Source organism: Sander lucioperca, chromosome 24, assembly GCF_008315115.2.
Source record: "Sander lucioperca isolate FBNREF2018 chromosome 24, SLUC_FBN_1.2, whole genome shotgun sequence".
In the NCBI taxonomy this organism is placed as follows: domain Eukaryota; kingdom Metazoa; phylum Chordata; class Actinopteri; order Perciformes; family Percidae; genus Sander; species Sander lucioperca.
In genome coordinates, this window is record NC_050196.1 from 8,384,924 (window position 1) to 8,410,531 (window position 25,608).

Below are 25,608 nucleotides of genomic sequence, written 5' to 3' on the forward strand. Positions count from 1 at the left end.
TTAATTTCCTCTCACATAGTGACTCATCAGCCTTTATTGTATGTCGTAACAAAGCAGAAACAAAGCAGATGGTAAAAGTCTCCTCTGTTAAGACTTGCTCAAACTCTTGAATGCCACATTTAGCAGCCGAACGTTTTCATTATCAGAACAAAGCAAGGCCAGACTGTGTGAGTTTACCTGAGCAGGCAAGTCACTAACCTTTATGAAAACTCCTCTGGCTGTGTTTCATATACACACAGTCAGAAATTCACAGCCTTATCTAGAGCTTCTTTTTATTTTTTTTACAGCTAGAGACCTTGACAAAAGTAGTAGAGCGAATCTGACTTCAACATAATCAGTCATCATTATTTATGATTCTGCCACACCCCCTAATAAATACCTGCATTTAATGGTTTCATATTGAATCTTTGACCTATATTTTGTGTGAAATTATGTATTTTTTTTTTTTAACATTGTAACTCCCTTTGAAGTTATTTTAGTTGTTACATATGCACTTCCACTTTACCATGTCTGTTTTCAATCAGACACTTATTTCCTACACGTAAACAAAGTTTTCCCCTGCTCAACATCACAGTGCCGGGGATGGGCTGTGAAGGAGGCAGAACAAAGCATTTCGTACCTTGATTATATCGTCATGTCATTGCTTTTGTTTTTTTGCTGACTTTTCACCGAAACAATAAGCAGTTTTGTTACAGTCGAAATTGGTTTAAACATTATTGCAGTAAACAAGAGCTTCTTGCACACAGCTCAGAATATGCCTCCAGTAATAGACAATGAAGAAAAATGGGGAGGAAATGCAAATACGCCGCTAATATTATCACCAAGCTCTGTACGAGTAACGGCAAAGAAGAATAAAAAAGTGATGGAAAAAGAAAATATATAAAAAACAATTTTTAATGAGGTGTGGATGAGACACACAAACACACACTTGGACCGTGTGTGGGTGTACCTTGTTACGGTGATATTATCGTATTCCTAAAAAAATGATTTTGTCTCTTTCCCCGTCAGTCATCCTCAACACCCTCAAGGTCTCCCCCCTGACCCCGCCCCCAGTCGTCCCAGAAGGAAGTGACCTCACGCTCTCCTGCAACGTCACCCGGGAGCTCACCCTCCCCACCTACCTGTCCGTCACCTGGTCGCTGAAGAGGGGAGCGACATCGGAGGAAATTTTGACCTTTGGCCCTCAGGGAGACGTGGTCACAGGGGCCAAGTACACCCGGCGCTACGCTGACGGAGGCATCCGATTGGTTCCCGGGAAGAACGGATTTTTTGAACTGGTGATTTCCAAAGTGACGACGTCTGATGAAGGGATTTATGAATGCAACGGAACTGAATGGACGTATGAAAATGGTGGGAAATGGATCAAAATCGTGGAGAGCACAAAAGAGATGGGAACTGTGGCTGTAATTCCTACAGGTAAGAAAAAGAAATGCAATCCTGACAGCAGGAGCTACAGTACAAGTATTAACGCAGAATCACTATCTATTAGCGTAGCAGCAGTAAATGCAGTAATATTTGCAGTACAACATGGGTTCAGTCTGTCTCTGCTCTGTGACCTTTTATGATTTACTAAAGCAGAGTTGTGGACTTGCAGTTCAATAAAGCTGATCGCTGCAGTGTTTACACTGGAGATTTAACATGGAGGACGGTGCCACAAAGAGGTGCACTTGTATTGGGTTTCTTCTCATCATTTGGCATTCTTAAAAAGTCACTGCTGCTGTCAGCAACTAACAGTAGTCGTAACAAAATGCCTGCAGCGGATTCTCTGTCTGTTAGTTGGTGTGTGGTATGTTAGGTTGTTTAAATGTTTGTTGTATATCAGTATGTTATAGACCACTAGAGAAGGATTAAACTAATGTCAGGCTGGATTCTATGACTTGCAGATTGGCCTATAACGATGTTATAGGAGTGCAACGCTAAAGCAGACGTGAAGCATGAAACATGCCCCAAATAGACATTTCTTTGACGGGTGTTTCGGCCAGTCTCGTTCAGCCATGTTGGTCGGTGCTTTGTTGCCCAGCCTTAGCTCCGTGCATGTGTCCTCATATCTGTGACAAAACTTTGAATTTGGTAACTTAAAAAGATAGCAGGTGGTAAATCCAGGCTTCAAAAGCTCCCTTTAAAACCCTAGGCCTGTCTAAATCAGAGGTTTTCCAATTTTGGGGGTCGTGGAGGGAGAGACGTGAGGCGTAATTAGTTTAAAAACTCATTTTCGGAGTCATAACTCAGTCAAATGTGAACACACAGACATGAGCTAATTCAGCATACTTTTATTGGTGCCAATTTCCAGACCCTATGGGTCACAGAGGCTACGTCGAAGTGATCCTGTGCAACATAAACTTGGCATTAAGGGGTTCCCCTTCACATCCTTAACATTGTGCCTGAAGTAGTTGTGCTGTAGTAATAAGATGTTGTAGATAAGTACTCTAAAGGGAGCAATAGATAATCCTCAAATCTCCATCTTGGTTCTTGATTAAAAAAAGGTTCCTGCACTGTACGTCTTTCACAGTTTCCTGTGATACTGGGAGAAAATAAAGGATGAGGAGAGAGAGAGAGAGAGAGAAGGAGGGACGTGGGAGAGTGTCCTCTCTGTTGTGTGGCTGTCTTTATTTTAATGGCATCTTCTCTCTCCTCATCCTGTGAGACTTTTTCTTCTCTCTGCCTCGCTCTGTCCCAGGAGGCTCGTGACCCTCACTGTCTGTCTTACTCTGTACGCAGAGAGGCCCCTACACTCACACACTCTGTCTCTCACTCATTCATTGTGGTTACTGTGGTCACCATATCTTATATCTTTCTAGGCTACCTTATCCTCTTTAAGTGCTGGAAAACACCCAGTGGTTTGTAATGAAACCAGAGATGAGCAATACACACACACACACACACACACACACACACACACACACACACACACACACACACAGGTCTCGGTCTCAGGTCCATTGTGTGCCAGTCAGTTCATATTGACTTACTGACTTGAGTAAAGAGGATGAGAAAAGTCAAACAGAGTGGGCTTTGTGTCTTTTGTCCTTTTCCAGACACCATACAGAGTTTCTTACCCACATACTACAGCCTAGGTTGTTACTGGAGACCGATCCAACTGCACCGAAAAGACAGAATCTTAATTTACTGTTTTTTTTTTTAATAAAAAGTTCTTCTTCAGCATCACTGAAGTCTGGCGTTTATATATTACACTTTTCTTTGTCTTTTAAGATCCTATTCTCTCATCTTGTCATATTTTTCCTCTGATATCCATCAGAATGGATGACCTTGATGTTAAAATGTGTATGTTAGTGCTGCATTTTAGAATTATTTTCTAAATTCATTATCAGAATTTAAATGTGTGCACCCTTTGACAAAGTACCGCTACGTGATTGGTCTTCTGTGAAGTCCAGTGTTGTCTTTCTGCAGAATAATTAATAAATGAATAATAATTCAGGATTGTTTAAATTGTAGGACTTATTAAAAACCAAAGCACTATTTGTTAATCCTTAATCTTGTTGCATTATGTTCACATAAGGATGAAGTGCCTGATGCTGTCTCTGTCTCCGTCCTCTCAAGGCCAGTCCCTCAGCGTGAAGGCTTGGTCTTCCTCTCCCTCCTCCACGCCTCTGCTGCTCTCTCCCGGCGAGAAGCTGACCCTCGTTTGCTCCGTCACCGCCGACAACCTGCCCGCCCTCGCCCTGGAAGTGACCTGGCTGGCCGACGGCCGCGAAATCATCACCATGGAGCTGAGCGGGGTGGTGATCTCAAACACGTCCTCGAGCGGTGCGCAAGGAAAGCGAGGGGAGGCGAGCCTGGAGCGGACGGGAGTCGGAGAATACAGGCTGGGGGTGAGGGGGGTGAGCGGCGAGGATGGAGGGGTGTACACCTGCCGCATCCGAGCCTTCATCGAGAAAGGAGGAAGGAGCTCGGGAGGAGGAGGGAGGTGGCACATGGCAGCCGAGAAAACATCCAGCCCTGTAACCGTAAAGGTGGCGCAGATCAGTGAGTGAAAAAACTTTTGTTGTGGTTTGTGTTTCACTTTCAAATGTTTAGATTAAAGAGCTGCTGGGTGTTTTTGGAAATGGTCTCCTTAGATTGTAATATTGTGGACATCATGTTCTGGTTACTAATAATGAAGGCCATATAAACATGTCTTGTGTGGTCCATAATATTTGATATTGTCAATATGTATTTGCGCCAGTACTGGAGAGACTTGTCTTGTTCTTTTACTTAAATTTTTTGTAATTTCTTGACATTAGAGTTGCTGTCCATTGTTGGCAGCCTTTATCGAAGACGTGTGTATGTTTGTATTTGGAGACAGCTCAGTGGATAATTGAAAGAAAATGAGGGAAAAGTAGATGCAAAGGACCATGTGCATGTTGTGTCTGTATGATTTCATGAGTTGTGGATGTCTAACAGTGCTGCGGTGCCACAGAGGAATCTGGAGTCTCAAGAGGAAGCTCTTTAATCCTCTAGTCAGCCTGTCGACTCCTGCTGCGAGGACGATTGATTAGTAATGCCTGTCCTGCACTCTGCTACCTCTGGATATGCTGTTTGTGTGTGTTTTATATATATGTGTGTGTGTGTGTGTGTGTGTGTGTGTGATGCTCTGATCCTGCCTCTAAAGAGCAGTGGTGTCAAATGCAGTCGACACAGCAATCAATTACTGACATGGTGGGTGGTCTGTCTCCCTCTTTCACTGCGTTTTTGAATTTTACATCATGTTGGGAGATGTAGTTGGCTTGGAAAGGGATGTTTTGGATATGCAATTAGATATGGAATTAGTTTCTTTCTTTCCTCCTAAATAAACATAATGATAAATATTAGGATGCTCATTCACACCTTCGTTTGTCTCTTTGATTTAGTCTCTTAAGAAGGATGTTCCAATCAGGCCTGTAGGAACAATACCAGTAACTGATTAAATGGGATTTTAACCGGCTGAACTGTTAACAGGGTGTAGGGTTTGGGACACAACTTTCTTCGATTCGGTACGCATTATGCACTAAATAATTCCTGTTGAATTAGACTAGATCTAATTAACTCTACGTCTTAGCACATAAAGGTGTGAGCGTTCAATCTAGAAAGCTTTGGCAGTGGGAAAGGCGTTGTCTGTTAGCTCGGACATGCTAGTTGGGTTAGCCGCTGGATGTATAGATCATATAGTGAATCAGAAGCTGAGGATACATCTCTAAGCTACGACTTTTTGGTTTAAAAACGAATATCTTTTGCTACATTTACGCCTCGAGTCCGACATTCGGAAACACTGCTGCCCCCGTTTCGGTTTGAAAACTCTGGGGTTGCTTTGTAGTCTGGACGGGAACAAACTAAGACCTTTGGAAAAGACGATGCACATCAGTCAGTCTGATCTGTTAGGTAGGCTACTGGGCTTCTATACCTTTTCAGTAACCGGTCAACCTTGTCGTCGGCCGAAGCAAATAAATCCCTGGTCTCTTGCCATTGTTGTTCTTTCTCCAAAGTATTTTTTGTATTTTCAACTTATACACCCATGATTTTCAACCGCAGAGTCAGACAATCTGCTTCTGTTTTACACCGGCACGCGCATGATCAGTGTATGTGAATGGTCATGTGATATGTGTTGTCAGACATGTTAATATGGACGGAGATTAGTTCTGCTACTGGAGCTCAAACTCTTGCGTGGACGGACGATGGAGATCTTTTTTCTTTTTTTCTCAAAACGCGCTTAAAATGAAATCGTAGTAGTGTAGATGTAGCGTGAAGCTGGAGGAGACCCCGATGTCATTAAGATCTATCGTTTGGATGCGAGGCGGTTTCTCGGTAAGTTACAGTCCCAGTGGACAAAGAGGGGTTGAGTGGACAGAAACCGTGTCTCCAGAAACAAAAAATCGAAATAACATTTTCAAATAAACATTTTGAATCAAACCGTGACCCCAAAGTCAAATTTTGGATTTTTTTTTTTTTTTGGCACTGTTCACACCTCACCCATTTGAGCTTTGACAGAAAGTAGCACTGTTGTGATGTTGATGGAGAGACGGGCAGATTGAAAGGAGTGCTCTGACTGATCAGAAAGCCAGCTGTTATGTCATAGCAGTTGGATTTCTGACAAATTCCCAATGAAATAAAAATGGACTTTAATGAATAAATAAACACTTTTTAGATAATCGCTCTCAGTGCAGCTACAGTACTATATTTAATGCTTTTGGGAATTCCCAGCAAGTTTTTTTTGGCATATTGACTTGCTAAAAGTTTAGCGTGAGCTCAAGTGCCAGTGTCATTTTATTTTAGGGAGTTGCAACTACTCTTTTTTTGTGGTACTGTATGTAGAGAATCAAAGACTTGTATTGATATTTATGGAGTCCAGTTTATTGCCAGTTCAGTTCCAAAACACCTCATTAATTTATTCCCTCTAAAGAGTTTGAGGGGCCACATGATATGGATGTCAAATAGAAATTAGACTAAATAAAATATATAAACTTGTCACTTACCCATAAATCCCTGAACATTCTAATTTTAGATCAGTCAAATCCTGCCATATTCTCCCCTCTTTCATTCAATAATTTGTGTAATAATCGTTCAGGAAATTGGATCTGAGGCAAATTAGGAAATGCTTCTTTTGACAGGGACCAATTTCATGATATCCAGTTGAATTTTAGAGTTTCCTCTAGACTTGATTGAAATTCCACTAAATATTCCTTTTTATTTAAAAACATTTTCTATTATAATATAATAATAATAAAACATGTTGCTGTGGTGAATTATTTCCATTTTTTGGGAGGGTCAATAACAGTATTTTTGAAATAGATTTAAATGTCATTGGTCTTGTAAGCCCGTGTGGGCTGGGCATCTTTTATTGTATGCATGACATAATAATAAAACAAAAAATCATTCATTCAGGCTTAATACAGAGCAGGAACACTTGACAGATATTTCATGACTGACTGACTGTTATCACTTCCATATCTCCCTTTACTGTGTTTTTGTGGCTTTGCTGTCACTTCCTCTCTGACATGTTTTGTACGTTGTTTTTATGGCTGTGACTTCCCTACTCTGTGGTCAGCAACTTCCTCAGTTTATTTAAACGTTTTTAAACACAGAAATGGCATGAATCTGACTTTAGGTTCAAGGTTACTTTTATTTGTCATTTTACAACACAGAGTTGCACAATGAAATGCAAGTTGTAGCCCCTTCATGCTCTACACACACTGGACAAATACGCATTAAATACATTACATTACATGTCATTTAGCTGACGCTTTTATCCAAAGCGACTTCCAATTAAGTGCTTTCAACCCTGAAGGCGCAAACTCCAAACAAGAAGTGTAAGTACATTAGCTTTAAATAAGCAAAACTACAAAGAGCCATATGAAAGTGCAGCTTCAAGAAATATACATATACTTTTTTTAAATTTTTCTTTTTATGTTTATCTGAGGTGTAGTCGGAAGAGATGTGTTTTTAGCATTCGGCGGAAGATGTGTAGGCTTTCGGCCATCCTGATATCAGTAGGGAGCTCATTCCACCATTTAGGAGCCAGGACAGCAAACAGTCGGGATTTCGTTGAGTGATTAGTTCTCCCTCGCTGTGAGGGGGCAGCAAGCAGGTTGGCTGATGCAGAGCGGAGTTGGCGGGTTGGGGTATAGGGTTTGACCATGTCCTGGATGTATGCTGGGGCTGATCCGTTCGTGGCCCTGTATGTAAGTACTAGTGTCTTGAAGCGGATGCGGGCAGCAACTGGTAGCCAGTGAAGAGAGCGGAGGAGCGGTGTAGTGTGAGAGAACTTGGGGAGGTTGAAGACAAGTCGAGCTGCTGCGTTCTGAATGAGCTGCAGGGGTCGGATGGCACATGCAGGCAGGCCAGCCAGGAGGGAGTTGCAGTAGTCTAGATGTGAGATGACTAGAGCCTGAACCAGAACCTGAGCCACCTTCTGCGTTAGAAGGGGACGTATCCTTCTGATGTTATGCAGCATGTAGCTACACGATTGGGTAGTTGCAGCAATGTTGGCAGTGAAGGAGAGTTGGTCATCAACCCATGTTTCTAGCAGTCTGGGTGGGGACTACCACAGAGTTGTCAATTGTTATAGTCTCGTCTTGGGTAGGAGAGCCCTTCCCTGGAAGACAAAAAGGAGCTCAGTCTTGTTGTTGTCCAAGTTACCCGGTAGGTTCGGTCTGTCAGGTAAGATGTGAGCAAAGAGAGCGCAGAACCTGAGACACCCAGATCCTGGAGTGTCGAAATGAGGATCTGTTGGTTCACTGTGTCAAAGGCAGCAATAAATAAGACAACATATACCCTTACTTATAAACTGTACATATATACTTATACACAAAAAGTACGTACAGTATGTGCAATGTCATTGCAATACGAGTATTCTAAATGTAACTGCAAGACTTTGGTTTATAGTGGGAATGAAGGTGTTTCAAAAGGTAGTGGTATGGTGATGTGTAAAACAAAAAGTTGGTTAAGGTTAATCGGTGGAGTGCAGCAGGAGCATGTGCAGTGTTCATATGGTACAATCTAGTGTTGAGTTCTTAGGGGGAAAAGCAACATTTTACATTTTGCTTAGCAATGATAGAGCTGAAGTTGTGGGCTGACTGTGTTCACCAATGTATTTTTTAATATAGAGTTTCTTGTTTTTCTCAACTCCCTTAACCTAACATGATGCTGCAACTTTAAAGTTGCCAGTGAAATTAGAAAATATTTTCTTTTGTTAACATTCAGCAACTATACCATACATAGGACTCTTGGGAAGTGTAGTTCTTGTATTACACACCCACAGTAAAGATGTTCTGCAGAACTGATACCACTTTGTTTTTCATTTAATTGACCAGGGTAGTTTCAGAATGACAAAACATGAGAGGCGTCCTATCGACAGTTTTTTCAATAATTTACTGTACAGGACCTCTACATTGGCAAATAATTAGCAAAACACTAACCCTAACCCATCCATTGGCTGACTTGTTTTTAACCAAAATGAGTAATTCTCGGTAGACAGTACAGAGTGTTTTCTGGTTGTAGTGCTGTTAAGAATCCTACATCCTGTACTGGATGTCAACTGGAGCCTTTAGTTAAAATAACAAACATCTTGTACCACATCTTGATACAAAGAAGTGTCCAAAAGCCTTAAGGACCCATGTTATATTTAGATAAATCAAACAGGCTTTATAGAGACACATACACACACAGTTAGTTAGCGTGAGGGCACAGCTGAAATATCAGTGAGCTTGATCCAGAACATTTTGTCAATCTGTCTGTGTGTGTGTGTGTGTGTGTGTGTGTGTACATGGATGACAGTGTGCACATGTTAACTGCTTACTCACTTATGTGTGTGTCTGTCAGTCAGGCATTTTGCAAGTGTGTGAGATTGAAACTACGTAACTAAACCTAGGCTTTCTCCAGAGACTAAATGCTGCACACACATCCATGCTTCAAACACCGTCTTTATCTGTGTGCGTGTGTGCTGGGGGTATGAGGCTGATCTCACTGGTGGAACTCCTACATTTTAGCCTGGGGGTTTACATTCCTTCAAACTGCATATGCCGACGCACACACACACACACACACACACACACACACACACACACCATGAGAGCAACATTTCTATTTGACTACAGCTCATATATTTCATCCTCATTCCTCTTGAGTGTGAGCTTTAATTTCATGTGTCTAAGTGTGCGTGTGTTGTCAACCTGTCAGTTCCTATTCTATTGATGTGTGGCCTTGAGGTTGCCCACTCGTCCCACAATGCAAGCAAAGCCTACCAGGAAGCACGAGTTTGAGAACTTGTTTAGAAACTCCCCACGGCAGGAAAACACACACACACACACACACACACACACAGAGTTAAAGAGGGTGTAACTCCCCCCGCTGGAATTGTTGTCAATAAAGGCACTTCACTCAATAAAGGCCTGCTTGTATTTCATGCCAGCTCATATTTCTTATTTTTCATAGCTTATCAGAATATTTATGAATATATACAGTATGATAGTTTGTATATGTTAATTCTTTATAGATATAGTCTGGCCAGACCTTCCTCCACAGCGCTGCGGAGGAGGGTCTGGCTAGTCTACACAGTATTGCGGGATGGGAGAAAAATGTGCTCTGGTTTATTGGCATTTCTTTAAACCAATTACAATCGTCTTGGGCGACGCTAAGCGCCGGACGGAGCCACGGTGCCTCTGCAAAATAGCCTCGGGAAGGAACTTGTTTTGGTGGAACCTGTGTACGTTCAAAGGTTGTATTAGTCGTGCAACAGAAAACTCAGATTGGACAGATAGTCTAGCTAGCTGTCTGGATTTACCCTGCAGAGATCTGAGGAGCAGTTAACCATAGTCCTCATAAATCCACCGGAGGATAGAACGCCAACACAAAGAAAGCGGAAGGTGACGGACATCCGGCCGATATGAGGAATTTCCGGCGGCACCGGAGCAATCCGGGAAGTAGAACGTCATGGATATAGACTAGTATAGATATGGCTTTTTACTCATATTTATTTAGTATCAATGGCAGATTTTGTTTACTGTTCTAGCGGCTTTTTCACACCAAGCAACTATGAACGTGGGATACTTAGTGGAGATAAATGTAATTTTTGTACTCAAGCAATTGCTTGTGAAGTTTTAACCCATCTTTTTTTTTTTTTTTTACAAACTACTAGTGTTTTCCTTACCAGTGGTGTTCACATTTAGTCAATTTAAAATGATGTAAACTTTATAGAATGCAACCAAATGACTGTAGAGTTGTTATAGTCTCTTCATAGTGATTCATATATAATTATTTAATACATTATTATATTATCTTTTAGTACCATGGATTGAACAAGGAAAAAAGGGTATGAAAGAGACAGACTGCCTGTTTCTAGCATCGACTTGCTTTCAATTAGCCACCAGCCATCCGCCACTAGGTATATGAGGTAAATGTGATTGATCCCAGGCCCAACTGGAGGACTGGCTCGATGTGTCCCAGCACTCCCCAGGGCCGGAATTTAACTTCTGCTTCTTCTTGATCCAGATGATGATCAACATTTACGTTTCTGTGGTGGAAAAACAGAAAGCCGCTGAGCCACTTAAACCAGTAAATCTTTTTCGCAATCACTTGCTCGAAGCAGCACATAGGAAGATAACAGTCAAAACCAGGTTTCTCTGCAGCCTGACTGGCCTCATGTTAGGACAGGATGAAGAATTCAGCAATATTAGTGGATCTCTGTGTTCAGCTGCTCCCTCACACTGAGTAAGGTCACCCCCTCCCCCAACCCGTTTGGAAGTGTTCCAGCATGGCTGACAGGACACCCCGAGACCTCGGTGCAGGCACCCCGTCGGGAGCGTGTCTCCCAGCTGACCAGCGAGGGCCAGGTGGAGCACAAGGAAATTGAGCGAGGGAAGGATATAAAGGAACGTGTCTTCATGCAGCATGGAGTATAACCAACACTGCTTCATATTAAAGCTGCTCTCATTAATATTGACTGTTGGTGTGGGCGTGTCCCTTCAAGTATCGGCGAGAAAGACAGTTCAGGAATTCCAGTTTGAGTGATAGATCCACGAGTTTCAAGGCTCATCATGTCAAAACACTGCACAGCGGTTTATAATGTTATGAGACAGGATTTTACAACTGTGGAGCGTTATCATGGTAACGGTTCTTTTTGTTTTTACTGTATAGATGATTGCAAGGTAAACCGTAGAACTAGGTTACAAAGTAATCTACAAGTACTCTGCACTTGCACGTATTTGAAGTGAATGAGGGGCCTGTGTTTGTTCATGCTGTGCTAATGTCAGTCAGCCTTAGCTTCTTGTAAAATGTTCAGTCACTTTTCCCTGATGATCAGTTTGGACGTTTCAGCTCGCTGTAGGCAGAACAGGTTGGCCATTAATGTTGTCGGTTCGATTCTCGCCTCCAGTCCACATGTTGTAGTCTTTGAGCAAGACACTGAAACCCAAATTGCTCCTAATGTGTTTATGTAAGTTCTTTTCGACATAGGCATCTGTCAAATGTAATGTAAAGGTCTTCAGTCCTTCTCACTGTTATTCATACAGGATTGACTGATGAAAAGCACTTAGCACTTTTCTTCCCTAAAGGACACCGTTTAAGATGCTTCCTGCAGCTCTCCAGCAGTTTCCTACACTCAGTGAAAATCTACCCTTCAGTGAAATATAAAGCAGCTAAATTAAGGAGGCTGTGCATCGCCACAGGCTGTATGAAACTCCAGTGAGTGGTTTTATGATGTTTAGCATCTAGGCTGTTCAGTGCTTTTTCTCTTCTAACCAGTGCAGTTTGTCCGTGTGGAGCAAATGTTGGCATGATTTTCACACTTCTTCATCTATTATTTGAGGAGTATTTATTATTTAGCCTTTATACATGTATATTACATACATGACAAGCTTGGCAAATTTTTCATTTTTGCACATCTGCATACTGTAGCATGATGATAAATGTTAGATAAAAGGTAGTGAATATTAATATTTATCTGATGTTGGATGTGTAGAAATGGCTGTCTCTGTCTAGAAATAACTTATTTGGAAGCCTGGCATGGTTGGTAACAGATGACTATAATCTGCATGCACACACAGTAATCTGACTACATGCTTTTTTAGCTGTAATCTGTGACATTTGAAAAAACGTACATCTGTCCTGGGAGACACGGAGAGTGTTGACAGAAAGGGGGAACGGCTCCAGTGGCTTGTTCGTATCTGGTTTTCATATCGCATACTACACACACACGCCTGCACACTCCAGTCAGTCTCACATGCCTTTGGTTGTTTTGGCAGAATACAGCATTTCTTCTGTTCCTGGAAACGGCCAACTCTGCCATGATTGGGAGTTCAACTCTGGCTAGTTGGAGTTGCAGTGTTTTTGCCAACGTTAGCAGTTCACTTTCCTCTCCCCTGCTTGTTAGCAAACATATGGCGTACAGCCCACCTGTAAATGAGCCGAAGCAGAAAACGCGTTCCAGTGAAAGCCCGGCTTCTGGACTGTAAGTGTTTGTGTGTGTGGCCCCTATTGGCCTTTTTTCTGATAATAAACTGAATATCTTTAGGGTTTTTTGACTATTGGGTAAACAAACTGGAAACAGCAGTGTGGGCTCTGGATACCTTCTGAGGACGTGTTTCTGTTTCTGTTGTATTTGCTGGCATTTAAATCGTTTATTAATAGAGATCATAATTGGTAGATTAATCAACAATGGAAATGAAACGGTAGTAGTGGTTTCCCCGTCTGAACTGAACAGTCAGCGTGTTTGCCAATGATTGGCTCTGTGAGCAGCAGAAAGAATAATGAATGAGATATAACGTTTGTCACCATTACATTCACTGCAAACTAAGAGCCTCTAACAAATGCAACTCCTTAAAATGAACACATGCAGTGCGATGCAGATGAAAGCACTTTGTTGTGGTATTGACATTGACCTATTTTTCCTTCTTTTGCCTCCTCGAGGACACACTAATAGAGCCTTTTCTTCTTTTTAAAGCTTGTTTTTACACAATTTCTGCTCTGCTAAACAACCTCGACAGAGTGCAGAAAGGCCGGAAGAGTGGCTGAGTCAGACTCAGTTGTGAGGACATGACATGAGGTCGGCGGCATCGCTGCCTCTTTAACATGGGGTTTGGGGGTTTTGTTATTTACAGAAACTGCAGGGTGTTGGATGGTTGTTTGCTTCTACAGGGCCTGTAGTGCATTTCCACATTTTCTGGATGGTTATTGTCTGTTTTGTATTGTACTTGTGGTCAAGTTTTTTTTAAGCCCTAAAAGAACCTGCTAGATCCTAATAAAACACTGATTTGGATAACTTCTGGTTCACTGTTGAGTACTGTAGCTGAGTGTCAAGTATATAAATCCTGCATCATTTTTAGTGTTTATAACACCAAATAATATTCATGTTAAGGGTTTTTGCATGACCTTGAATTATTTTGAAATGTCTGAAATTACATTATGTTGTAATTGTAAGCTCTTAAATTGGATTGATTACAGCAAAATTCATTGATGTTAAAAGTCTTAGATTTTCAGATTTTATTATAGATATTTTTTATTAGATATTATGTGGGCACAACATATTGTTGTAAATATATATATATATATGTGTTATTATTGGCTTTAACAAAATATAAACGTGTAAGATTGGCTTTCAAACACAATATATCGGTCAAATCCAGTATACTGTGCTTTACTGGTACTACTCCTGAACTGGTGATGAGCTGCTCTACTAAATAAGGCAACATTTCAGCAAGAGAGGCGCGTGGCTAGTTGGCAGAGAAACTTTGTGTGTGTGTGTGTGTGTCAGTCACAGCAGATGGTGACAGTGCAGTAGTCAGTGTGTGTGTATGACGTCCAAATGACATCACGCAAACCCACTCCTTTGCCAAACACACACTCAGGCACACTCTTACGTGTGTGCTTGTATTAATAGTGTTTCTGCTGTATCTGTGTGTGTGTGTGTGTGTGTGTGTGGTTTGTGTCAGTGACTACTTGTATATACAAATGCAGTAAGCCTGTGTGTGTGTGTGTGTGTGTGTGTGTGTGTTACATGTATTTCACAGTTAGGCAGGTGGAAATCTTTGTGTGTGTTTCCTGTTCATTGAGGCGTGAAGGTGCAATCTGGTTGTCTGACTGAAAGGACCTGCCTCACCACCTAAAAGTAACAGTGTTATGTCAGTTCTATATCTGTTGTCTGGCTCTTTCACTTAGCTCTATTTAAGGACCAAAACACAAAAGAACCAGGATTCACTTTGCATCTCCCTGGTGATTCTGGGCTGTTGTAAAATCACTGGCGATGACTGATGAAAGAAACGCCCCGCTGGGGTGGGAATGATTTCTCCTGAGGCAGCACAGTACTGTAACTCGATGTATGGTATTATTAGGCTTGAGTTGTTGTTCAATCACCATGGTGCTGATTCTTCCCTTGAAACTAGTATTAATTTCAGCCCCAGACTATGGGATAATTAAATATATACTATATGCATGCTCCTAGGATGTGTTACAGACATGTTTGCTGTCAAAAAATTGCCTTTGGGCGCTGACCCAAACACAAGAACCATGTGTAAAATGTCAAGCACATGTCTGACAGGGTCTTATTTGTAAGGGGAACCAATAATTGTGAGACTGACCGTACCTTAAATGAGATGACTACATGGTATTGTGGAGAAAGCTGAGCCAGCTGTAAGACATGAATGCCCTGCGTTTTTTAGCAGCAGCAGCACTTGTGTTTCACAAAGGGTATGGGTTGGGCTTTTGTTCCATTCATTAGGCCTTGTAGGTTTTTAGGTGTGTTTCCTAGTACTGACAAGTGTCTCTGGTATGGTGGTTCCAGCTGGCTTGTCCCACCTCATCTCCAACCCCTTTGTAGAAATTAGGATTGTGTTGCTTCAATAACTGAACAAGATTTGTGGCAAGTGATCAACCCCGTATCAACTTTCAAAATGCAGCTACCCCATACCTGTAGCTGTGATTATACAGTAGTGGTTTGAAGGGCTCTCATTCCGTTAATAGAATTACACTGTTAACGCTTATGTCATTAAAAGCGTCTAAATGTTTATGCTTTTTCTACCCAGAACCGAGCTTCACGGTGACCCTTGAAGCCCTCCTGAACCCCAAGATGACGGCTGAACCCACAGAGCTGGCATGTCGTGTCACCAACATTACCCATTTACCCCCGGGAGGCCGACTGGGTGTCACCTGGGAGCACACCACACTTCCTGGTACTTTTACAGCAGCCTTTGTCAAAAGTCTTTTAATGCGTTTTTCCACAGAATTATTTAAAGAAATTAACTAAAACCAGGCTCATTGTTTTCTGCCCAATCACCTGCAGGTATAGGGGCTGGTCCTCAGACCTCACATCCCATTGGCTCCCTGGACGGCTATGGCAACCTGTTGCCGGGATCGATGTATTCTGACAGGCTGAAGAGCGGCGTGATGTCTCTGACCAGAGTCCAGCCCGACACATTTAAACTGCGATTCCTCCGCACTCAGGTGAACAACATGACTGGTTATTACTGTACCTGATGACCGGATTAGAAACAAAAGAAAGATGTAAATTTTGTCAGGCTGTTTAGAACACTGACAATATACTGTATGTGGTATCATTTTTACCAAAACATGGGGCCAATATTTTCTTATATTAAAAACTGGATTTTTACTATCAATGTTACTACTTCAGTAAAACAGTGACTATCAGCAAGTTCCTCCATCCCGAGGTTAGAGGTGCTCTAAGCAATGTCACGCGTTTTTTAGGCTACAACATTTTTTGTCACATACAGTAAACATCTCCTCACTATCCGCGAGCTGCCTGTCCCCTGAACACACTGTAAAAAAAAAACGCTGTCTCTGTAGACAGCCCAGGCTCCACAAACAGCAACAAAAACAAACTGCGCCAACCTGCACCACCAAACATAACAAACAGTGTTCCAGCCAATAACCGACAAGAAGGATTTGGGGGTGGGGGTTGGGGGTTGGGGGGGGTTAGTGCGCAGAAGGGAGGGAGAGGGGACGGGATGAGGAGGAGGGAGGGGCGAGCTAGCCTCCATTTTGTTTGAAAATACTTTGAACATCAACAAGAAGTGACATCACCCAACTTCGCTTAGAGCACCTTTAAGAAACATTAGTTGAGCTCTAATTCTAACTGAAAATGAACTTAATAATGTTGATCACTGACTTATTTACGTCTGTAGGAGATCGACATGGGCCAGTATGTCTGCACTGTGTCTGCTTGGAGTGTTAACAGCCAGGGTGACCTCATGAATACCGCTGAGAACCAGAGCTCGCAGCTGGCTGTACGATGGGATACCAAACGTAAGGAAACTTTATTTTATCTGCCCTCATCTGTTGGGTTTTCCTCTGTTTGGTGGATTACATTATTGAATGATTGAGTCATTCTTTCAACCTAAATTTTGACTCCGCAAAATGAATCTGGTCCCGGGCCTCAGGTTTGTCCTGGCCTACAAATCTTGTGATTTTTGGGTGCTATGGGAAAATGAACATTTACTCCACATGTCGTATTTCTGTGAAACTATGGTACTTTTGGGAGAAATTGAAAAAAAAACTGAACCATTAACTCACATTCATGATTAAGACAACTCTAAAACACTGGCAGCCGGTCACAGTAACCCTGCTGTTTAGCTTTATGAATAAGCTCTAATGTCTACATATCATTTCCAGACTTCAGAAAATCTTTCAACATAACAGCAGACCTCTTGTCTCAGCCTCTCATGTTCACAACACACACACACACACACATTTCCTCTCTATTTCAGTCCCACTTGCTGAGCTTGGTGCCCTCAATTGAGCTAATTGAGCCATGATGTAACTGCGTGTGTGTGTGTGTGTGTGTGTGTGTGTGTGTGTGTGTGTGTGTTATCACTTCCTGTTGGCCACTGTTGGGGATTTCCCCCGTCGGACACTCTGGGGGGTTTCAATGGTGTCCCTCTTTAAGTAGATTGATCGACTGATTAGGGCTGGGCAATATATGGATGTTATATCGATATATGAGACTAGATATCGTCCTAAATTTTTGATATCGTTTCTTCATATCTTTGGATTATCGTATCTTTTCCTGGTTTTACAGGCTGCATTACAGTAAAGTGATGTACTTTTCTGAATCCACCAGACTGTTGTAGCTGTTCTGTTATTTGCCTTTACCCACATATCCACATTATTGGTGATTATTTATCTAAAATCTCATTGTGTACATTTTTTTGTGAAAGCACCAATAGTCAACCCTACAATATACAATATCGTGGCAATATCGACACTGATGTATTTGGTCAAAAGTATAGTGATATTTGATTTTCTCCATATCGCCCAGCTCTATGATTGATTGATTGACTGGTATTATTTTCAGGTCCCACTCTGAACGTCGTGGCCAAACGCATCCGTGAAGCCTCAGTGGGCGGTGCTACCTTTGAGATGAGCTGCACCGTGGCCACTGAGAACCTCGGTGAGGCGGGTTACTCAGTGCTCATCCAATCGCAGGACAGCCTGGAGGGCAATGTGAGAATCATCATGACTCTCAGCCCTGATAACGTCCTGCAGCTTGGAGAAGCCACAGACCCCAACAGGAGGTACGTATATGTAGATGTACATTAACACATGAACTTTTCAGTGATGCACTGGGGTCTGCGTTTTATTTTGAAATGTATCCATCGCGCTTTCTGTCCACCCAGAGACAGTCTGGTTCTGACAAAGTCCGGTCCGGCAGAGTTTCAGTTTCGGCTAGCGGGCGTCCAGTTGTCCGACAGAGGTTTCTACTGGTGCGACATCACCGCGTGGACCAAACAGCAGCCGGGACAAGCTTGGACAAAAGCCACCAGTGCAGAGTCTAACAAAGTCCGGATCGACTTTCAAGAAAATGGTAGGTCAATGTGCGTGTTTAGTGTTCAATTGTCCACACAACTTTCAGTGGGTTTCACAAATATTATAGCACCTCGCCAAAGCTGAAAACCAGTTTTGGCCGTTACATTTCCCTCAGAATTGTTTGTGGGAGGTGAAAAACAGAACCTCGTTGTAAAAAAACAACATCCAATCAGCGTGCCTCAAATAGTTTTTATGCGCTTCTAGTTAGGGTTGGCGAAACCAGGAAGGATTGTGAATATGCTCCAGTTCTGAATGTCATGCCTCTGGCCGTTGTCTTCTATATAACAATGGAAGAAGTGGCTCTTGATATAATGTAATATTTAGTGGCATGCCAACTGAATGGACAAAATGTTAATTTTAGAAGAGAAGTTGAAACCTAACAGTATCATTAAAATGGTCCAGGAGGCTCCAGTGTTAGTTTGAAGAGGAACATTAAGTCACCCTTAACCGTAAACTTTCACATGTGAATTTAGCATGGAAAAAACACTTAAACCACTTTGCTTCCCTGTTGAGCACACATTGACAGGGTTATATACTTCCACTGTGCTTTCTTTGTCCTACTCTTTCCTGTTTCTAATTGTGTCCCATACGTAACCTATTAGATTTCTCTTTCTTCTTCCTAAATCAGCTTTTTCTTATGAAGACACTGCGCTCATTTAATGTGCAAAGAGCATAATAGAAGACTAAGGGCCCTATCTTGCACCCGGCACAGCGCAGCGCAAAGTCCGACGCAAGTGTCTTTGTTAGTTTAAAACCGACGCAGTTGTCAATTTCCCGTCCAGCGCCCGCGTCGTTTAAATAGAAAATGCACCTGCGCCCATCTGTGCGCCCATGGGCGTGCTGGTCTTACGGGGAGGTGTGTTCAGGTGCATTCTTGCCGTATTGCTATCTTGAGGCAGCGGGAAGTGATCGCGCCATTGACCAACAAAAACCTGGTCTAAATGCAGCATTTCATTGTTGTTTTTACGCACTGGTAAAATGCGCCTAGGCTCGCGCACAGCGCGCACACACTATGCTTGTTTCACACACACAGGGACATTTGTGTTCAGCAACACACAAACATGCAAAACATAAAAAATAAGAATATTACAATGTTATATGATCTGCTCCCGCGCTTTTACTTCACGCACAAGCAGATCAGTTTCTTCTCCTGAAAATCTCTCCTTCCTGCTCAGCAAACCCGCCATCATAAAAGCAATGCGCCAAGGTACAAACGCACCTGGCTTTTAAAGGGAATGGGAGATGACACTGATTGGTTTATTGCATGTTATGCCCAAAACACACCTATGATTAATGAAGACTCTAAGTACAACCCTTTTGAACCATGCGCCTGGCGCACGGACCCCTTTTTCCACCGTTAAACTAGCAAAACTGGATTTGGACACGCCCTAAACACACCTGCGCCAGGCGCTTCACGCCGTGCACTTGGATCGTTAAAATTGGACCCTAAATGTTGGGAAATACTTTCTAACACTGTAGTAAGATTCAATAATAATTGAAAACCATTTCCTAGTCATTCAATCACCTATTCACTTTCATAACAATCTGAACCAATACTAAAGACTAAATGTGAACTATCCAGGAAATCCTGGAGTAACTGTCTACAAATAGAGTTATGTGAGCAGTTGTGTACATTTCTAGACTACATTATACACACAGCCTCCACCCACACAGTGTTAATGATAACCAACATAAATTCTCTAATAATGTGCAAGAAACAAAGATGCACTCACACACACCCCTTAAGCCCTTTGACGCCCACCACAGCCACTGGCCTACTTAACTTTCTTTGATCCGACTGCGAAGTGGGAGACAGGAGGAGGAACAAGAGCGTCAGAAAGGATAGAAGGAAGAGGAGGGAGGCGACAAGGAGGACGACAAAGCGAGGGAGGTGGTGAAGTAGGGTGAGGAGGGAGAAAGGAAAAGGTAAGGCGGAAAGGGAGAAGTGGGGACAATTTGGAGAGGGAGGAAAAGGGGAAGGAGTGAGGAAAGGGACAAAAGAGGAGGGAGGAGCAAAGGCAAGGAGGGATCGACGAATAGATAGGTGAGTAAGAAAAGGTGGAGAAATATGGCGAAAGAGCAGGATAATGAGAAGAGACGATGCACAGAGGAGCAAGAAAGGGGGAGACTAGGAGAAAGAATGTGGGTGAGCGAGAGAAAGGGAATATGTGGAGGCAGAGGAGGAATGGGTGGTAGAAGGGAGGAAGGATGATAAGGCAAAAACTGGGACAGGCGATGAATTGCACTTTTCAAAACAAAAGTTTGTGCTTCACAATAAAAGTCTTTAGCAGAAATTATGAAGCCCATATTAACACAAACAAGAACAACAAATAATTAACAGAAAACACATAAATGAGTATTGTATGAGTTTTTTCATTCATGTTTAAAACTAATTTGTTGTTATATTTAGATTGCCATTGGCCTCAAAAGTCCAGTATATATTGAGCTCTCTTCGCTGTGTAATCCCTCCTCCCTACACATTCCTATGTTGTACATGTTTGATAGAAGACAGGCTTTAGCATTTCAACCCTAACCCTAACCCTAACCCATCTGAATGAGGTTTGTAGGAGGAAAAAAGCTTAAGACTGAGGAAGCAAAGACATGGTGCAGAAAGAAAGAAAGATGACAGCAAAGGAGAGACAGATGGACTGAACACTATCTTCTATCTTTCTCTGGGGAGGGAAGCAGCCCTTGAGCATTACTTCCTCTTTCTCTCTTCATCACTTGCCGTTTTTCCTCCCCCGTTCTCTCCACCATCCTTTTACTCTCTCACCCACACTGTCTTCCTCTACCTCCCTCCCTCTCTCTCTGGGACATCTTCAAAGTGAAGCCCTTTGGCCAACCAGCCAGCTGCAGAGATCTACACCGCTGCTTTCCTTTTCTTTCCCTGCCTGCTTGTGTGTATACATGTGCGTCTATATATATATATGTGTGTGTGTGTGTGTGTGTGTGTGTGTGTGTGTGTGTGTGTGTTTGTTTGTGCATGCATCCAAGTCGAACATTTTGAGTTGACCCCACATAGAGCAACACACACACTGACAGTGTTCAAGCTGAGCCGTTTTCAAGAACCCCTTCTACTTGCTTTGGGGGACAGATGTGTGTGTGTGTGTGTGTGTGTGTGTGTGTGTGTTCTAGCCGTATCTTGAATGTTTCTGACATGTTGTGGTTTTTCTGCCTGTATAGGGATCTTATTACGACGGCGTTTATGGAAATCCAAAGACTCAACAGCACATTTACTATTAAATAATTCAGTGTTATTGTCATTTTTTGTCAATGGATGGTAACATAAATATGGAGTGGCCACCAGAGAAAAAACATGTCATCTTTTTGACAGTCAGATCAGTCAACTTCCTAAGTTGCATTTTATGGCTTTAAATCTGACCTTTCAAACATTTTCTATAATTCTACATTTTTAAGGGAAATTCTGTATTTTTTTTCAACCTGGATCAGATTTGCATAGTTCATTTCTGGGGGTTATTCTTTAATCTCCAACTTTACGACTGAGATTTGGAGACTCTACAAAGTTTGAAACCATATGAAGTACAATTGTTGTAAATGTTGATGAGATTTTGCAGAGCTGCCATCTGGTTTGACCCACTGTTCTTACTGTGATTATTTGGGGCGTGTTGTCTTTTTGTTTTCGCTTCCAAATAAGTGGTTTACATAATTTGGTTAAACGTGTTTTAAAAAAACGTCTAACATTTTCAGATTTCAGCACTGAAATGGCTGGGTAAAATATTATAGCCAATAACCAAACATAACACCCACGTTGTATGAAGAAATTTATTTATATATCTTCAGAGTGGAATAGCTTTTGAACTTGTGTGGTTTGGGGACACGATGCAGTTTAAATTGTTTATTGTGAAAGTAATGAATTCTGCATTTATTGTCTTGGAAGCTAACCAGACATTATTGATGTTGTTGTTGAGTGGTTTGAAAGCTGTTTCAAAGGCTTTTTTTCCGTCATTGAAACTGAAATTGAAGTCAATACTTATTTTGCAGAGAAGACGTGTAGAAAAGGAGCCACTTGGTTTAACTGATTTTCCTTGTTCACAGCCATTTTTACAGTAAACATAATACCCTCATGGCAAGGACAGCTCGGAAAACACTTCTAGTAATAGAAAGTGAAGATACAAATTCCAGACATAAATGATATGCTAAACATGCTGCTGATGAAAGAAGGAATAATGAATATATATAATATCTCATCGCCAAGCTTTCTAATATTCAGTTACTGTATGTACATTTTGGGACTGGGTCTTCTAAAGTGTTTCTTGAATGCTCCGGTTCGTCTTAAGAAAAGACTGATTTACTCACTTACAGCTCACCAGTGCCGAGACCCAGGGAAGATGTTTTATGTCTGTCCACATTGTGTTTATGCAGCTAGAGTACATGTATTATACAGTAGATTGTTTACACATGACAGAGTAATGAAGCATTCTCTGGGAAATCTGTCAGAACATCTTAAATGTTTTCAGAGACGAAAGTATTCACACACTGAAAACCACAACATGTCGTGCATGACTGACTGACATGACTGTAGCTTTAACACTTGAACCTGAATACATTTGTACGTCAGAGCTAAGGTTTTACAGGACACCCCCCCCCCCCTTCTCTTCTCCAAAAGCCACATTTAAGTCAAAGTTTCTTCTTGTCAAAAGTTTGGTGACAATGTGAGTTTTTCTCTAGAGGCACCATCAAGACGTATGGTAAATGATGTAGGTGTAAATGTGTAAATGACTTAGGTGTAAATGATGAAATGAATGGGTCCTGGTAGTGTGCATGCTGACTCACTGTCACACTGTCATGACTCACTGGGACTCTTTGATAATGTTATTAGTAAGTAACACCTGTGCTTTTGCTGCTATAACAAGCCAAAATGTCTGCTGTGTCTGCTTTGCCAGTAGATAAGTCATAATCTAATTGGCAATCACCATTGGATTTGCTATTTTGTTGCTGCATTTCATCCTTTTCTGACCATTAGCTTGCCAGGCTAATGCAACAGCTTGGCTGCACTGCCTCTTTCACTCTTCTCACTGGGTGATAAGAGTATCCACTTGACATGGAGAGTAATTATTTCTTAATGTATTACATTTGAAAATATTAATCGCGCCAGAGCCTAAAGCTTTAGGCAACAAAAGCCTGAACCCAACCTGAAAACTGATACTTGTTGGCTAGCAGATCGCTAACAGAGTCAAATCACCTTCGGCCAGCTGGGGGTCTAAACATTTTATTAAACATCTTAATCCTGGGTATGACATCATTAAATGGGGCGGGGTCAACAACTTTGCAGCAGCTAATTCCACTTTTAAACCCCAAAATTGTTTTAATCTGCATTGTTGACTGCATTTATGCTATTAATAGAATGACCCATATACAGTGTATTTAAATGTGCTTACAGCTCAAAAGTCATGTTTAGTAATTCTTGAATCTATTTTTGTCAATCTACATTTATCTCCACTGCGGTGGTTTCCTCCTTGTTAATTTCAGCATATTAGAGAAATGGCACACTGCGACTTTAAAGCAGTGTTTACCACCTGAACACTATTTTCTCCCAGTAAGCTCACATCTACTGCCGTTCCTCTGGGGCCTGAATTTAGAATTATAGAATAATTATGTAGGTTTAAAAACCGTCGATGTTTAAATGAATCCTTCTGATCTCCGTTGGGTTTCTCTGATGTTTGCTAGCTGTGTAAAATGTTTTTATATATATATATATATATATATAGCTTATTTTAAGTTGTTGTGTTTGTTGTTGCAGGGCCGTCCTACTCCGTCGCCATCCATTCAGACACCAACATTGTTAATCCGTGGGAAACAGCCAAGATGGAGTGTTCGCTCACAGTCTCTGGATCTTCCCCAAAGACTGGCACACAGACAGGTAAACCACACATACTTGATTTCTTACATCCACTCATAGATCACAATCAATTACGGTTTCTGTTTCTCTCTTGAGTATTTTGCTATTTTTTTACACACATGCATCAATAAACACACACACTTTGTACTTCTGCTGCATTCTTCACCTGCCAACCTGTCAACAGCACCGCTAATAAGAATGATGTGACTCCTGCATTGTAAATGGTTGTATAGATGAAATAGACTCTCTGTCTCTCACTCTTGTTAACACACACACACACACACACACACACACACACACACACACACACACACACACACACACACAAACGCAGCCCTCTATATTCTCTCACTTTCTTCTGTGGGTGTGTTTGCTGCTTGAAATACTGGTTACTTATTGTGCTGTAGATCATTATAACATTGCTATCTTAGCTATTATCTTTCACATTTAAAATTAGCTTAATATTATGAGAACAGGAACAAACAACACCATGGTGTCATATCATATCATATTAGAATGTAATTAAAGATTAATTAGGGATAAAAACAAACATAAGATTTGCCCAGCACTGTGATCCAGAGCAACATATCTTGATTATTAATGTGCAGATTGCACATTTCAGAGGGAAATACATTTTTTTTTCTGAAATGTTGTGAAGTAAAGCTCCGTCCCTTCTTTACCACATGCAGTGTAACGTTGGGGGGGGGGACACACAAGCAGAGCGGAAGATGATAGTGTGGAATAAGGAAGTCTTGCCTGTGCCGGAAGTCTTGTGCTGTCGCTCCCTCCCATGTTCTGCCGCAGGGAGGGAGGCGTTGGGCGGGGTGGCGGGCTTCCGCGGGCGGGACGCCTTCGCGTGGCGGGGGTGGTGGAGTGTGCTGTTCTCATTCTCCTTGCTTCGGCCTCTCGTTCTCTTTTGCTTTTGTTTGCCTGCTCCTCTACGAGTTGCGCTTGGCCATCTCCACCGAGGCGCTTTGAGGGTTCTCGTTGTTTTCGTGGTTTTTTGTGAGTGTATCTCCTTTTATCACCCATTTGCTCTGATAGCGGCCACCTACGATCTCATGTATGGTTATTTAGGACTTCTGGCCGTTTGTGTCTGTGCTTGAGATTTCCGGTGTTAGTTAACTTGGTGGTGTGTGCTTTCTTTGTGTGCCGGGTGTCGTGTGTGGTTGTATATGACCGGTAACCCCGGTAATACTGCGTTACGTACTAAACGGAAGCCTTTCAGAGACTTAGTTACATATCTCTTTTTGTTTTTATAATCCGTAATGTCACCTGTCTACACGCTCTACGTAATGAATTTCTTGGGTAGTTGGGGGGTTTTGAGGTGTTGTGATAGATTTTAGTGGTTCCTTCTTTTTATGATAGTTATTCGATTGCTTGTGCGATGTTCTCTGTCTGTATTGTTCGTTCCAGCGCCAGTTTGAGGCACATATCATTACTTATTTTGTATCTTTGGTTGACGA

General features: G+C 41.9%; 1 protein-coding gene across 1 annotated transcript in view; it reads left to right on the plus strand.

Moving 5' to 3' along the window:
* si:ch211-132g1.7 (prostaglandin F2 receptor negative regulator) overlaps positions 1-25,608 on the plus strand; it is a 57,336-nt gene that overhangs the window by 12,289 nt on the left and 19,439 nt on the right. Inside the window, exons 4-11 of the mRNA XM_031292133.2 lie at positions 1,009-1,416; positions 3,559-3,984; positions 15,486-15,632; positions 15,743-15,903; positions 16,602-16,722; positions 17,771-17,990; positions 18,093-18,280; positions 24,044-24,163. Coding sequence (XP_031147993.1) covers positions 1,009-1,416; positions 3,559-3,984; positions 15,486-15,632; positions 15,743-15,903; positions 16,602-16,722; positions 17,771-17,990; positions 18,093-18,280; positions 24,044-24,163 — 1,791 coding nt within the window. The remainder of the gene's footprint in view (positions 1-1,008; positions 1,417-3,558; positions 3,985-15,485; positions 15,633-15,742; positions 15,904-16,601; positions 16,723-17,770; positions 17,991-18,092; positions 18,281-24,043; positions 24,164-25,608) is intronic.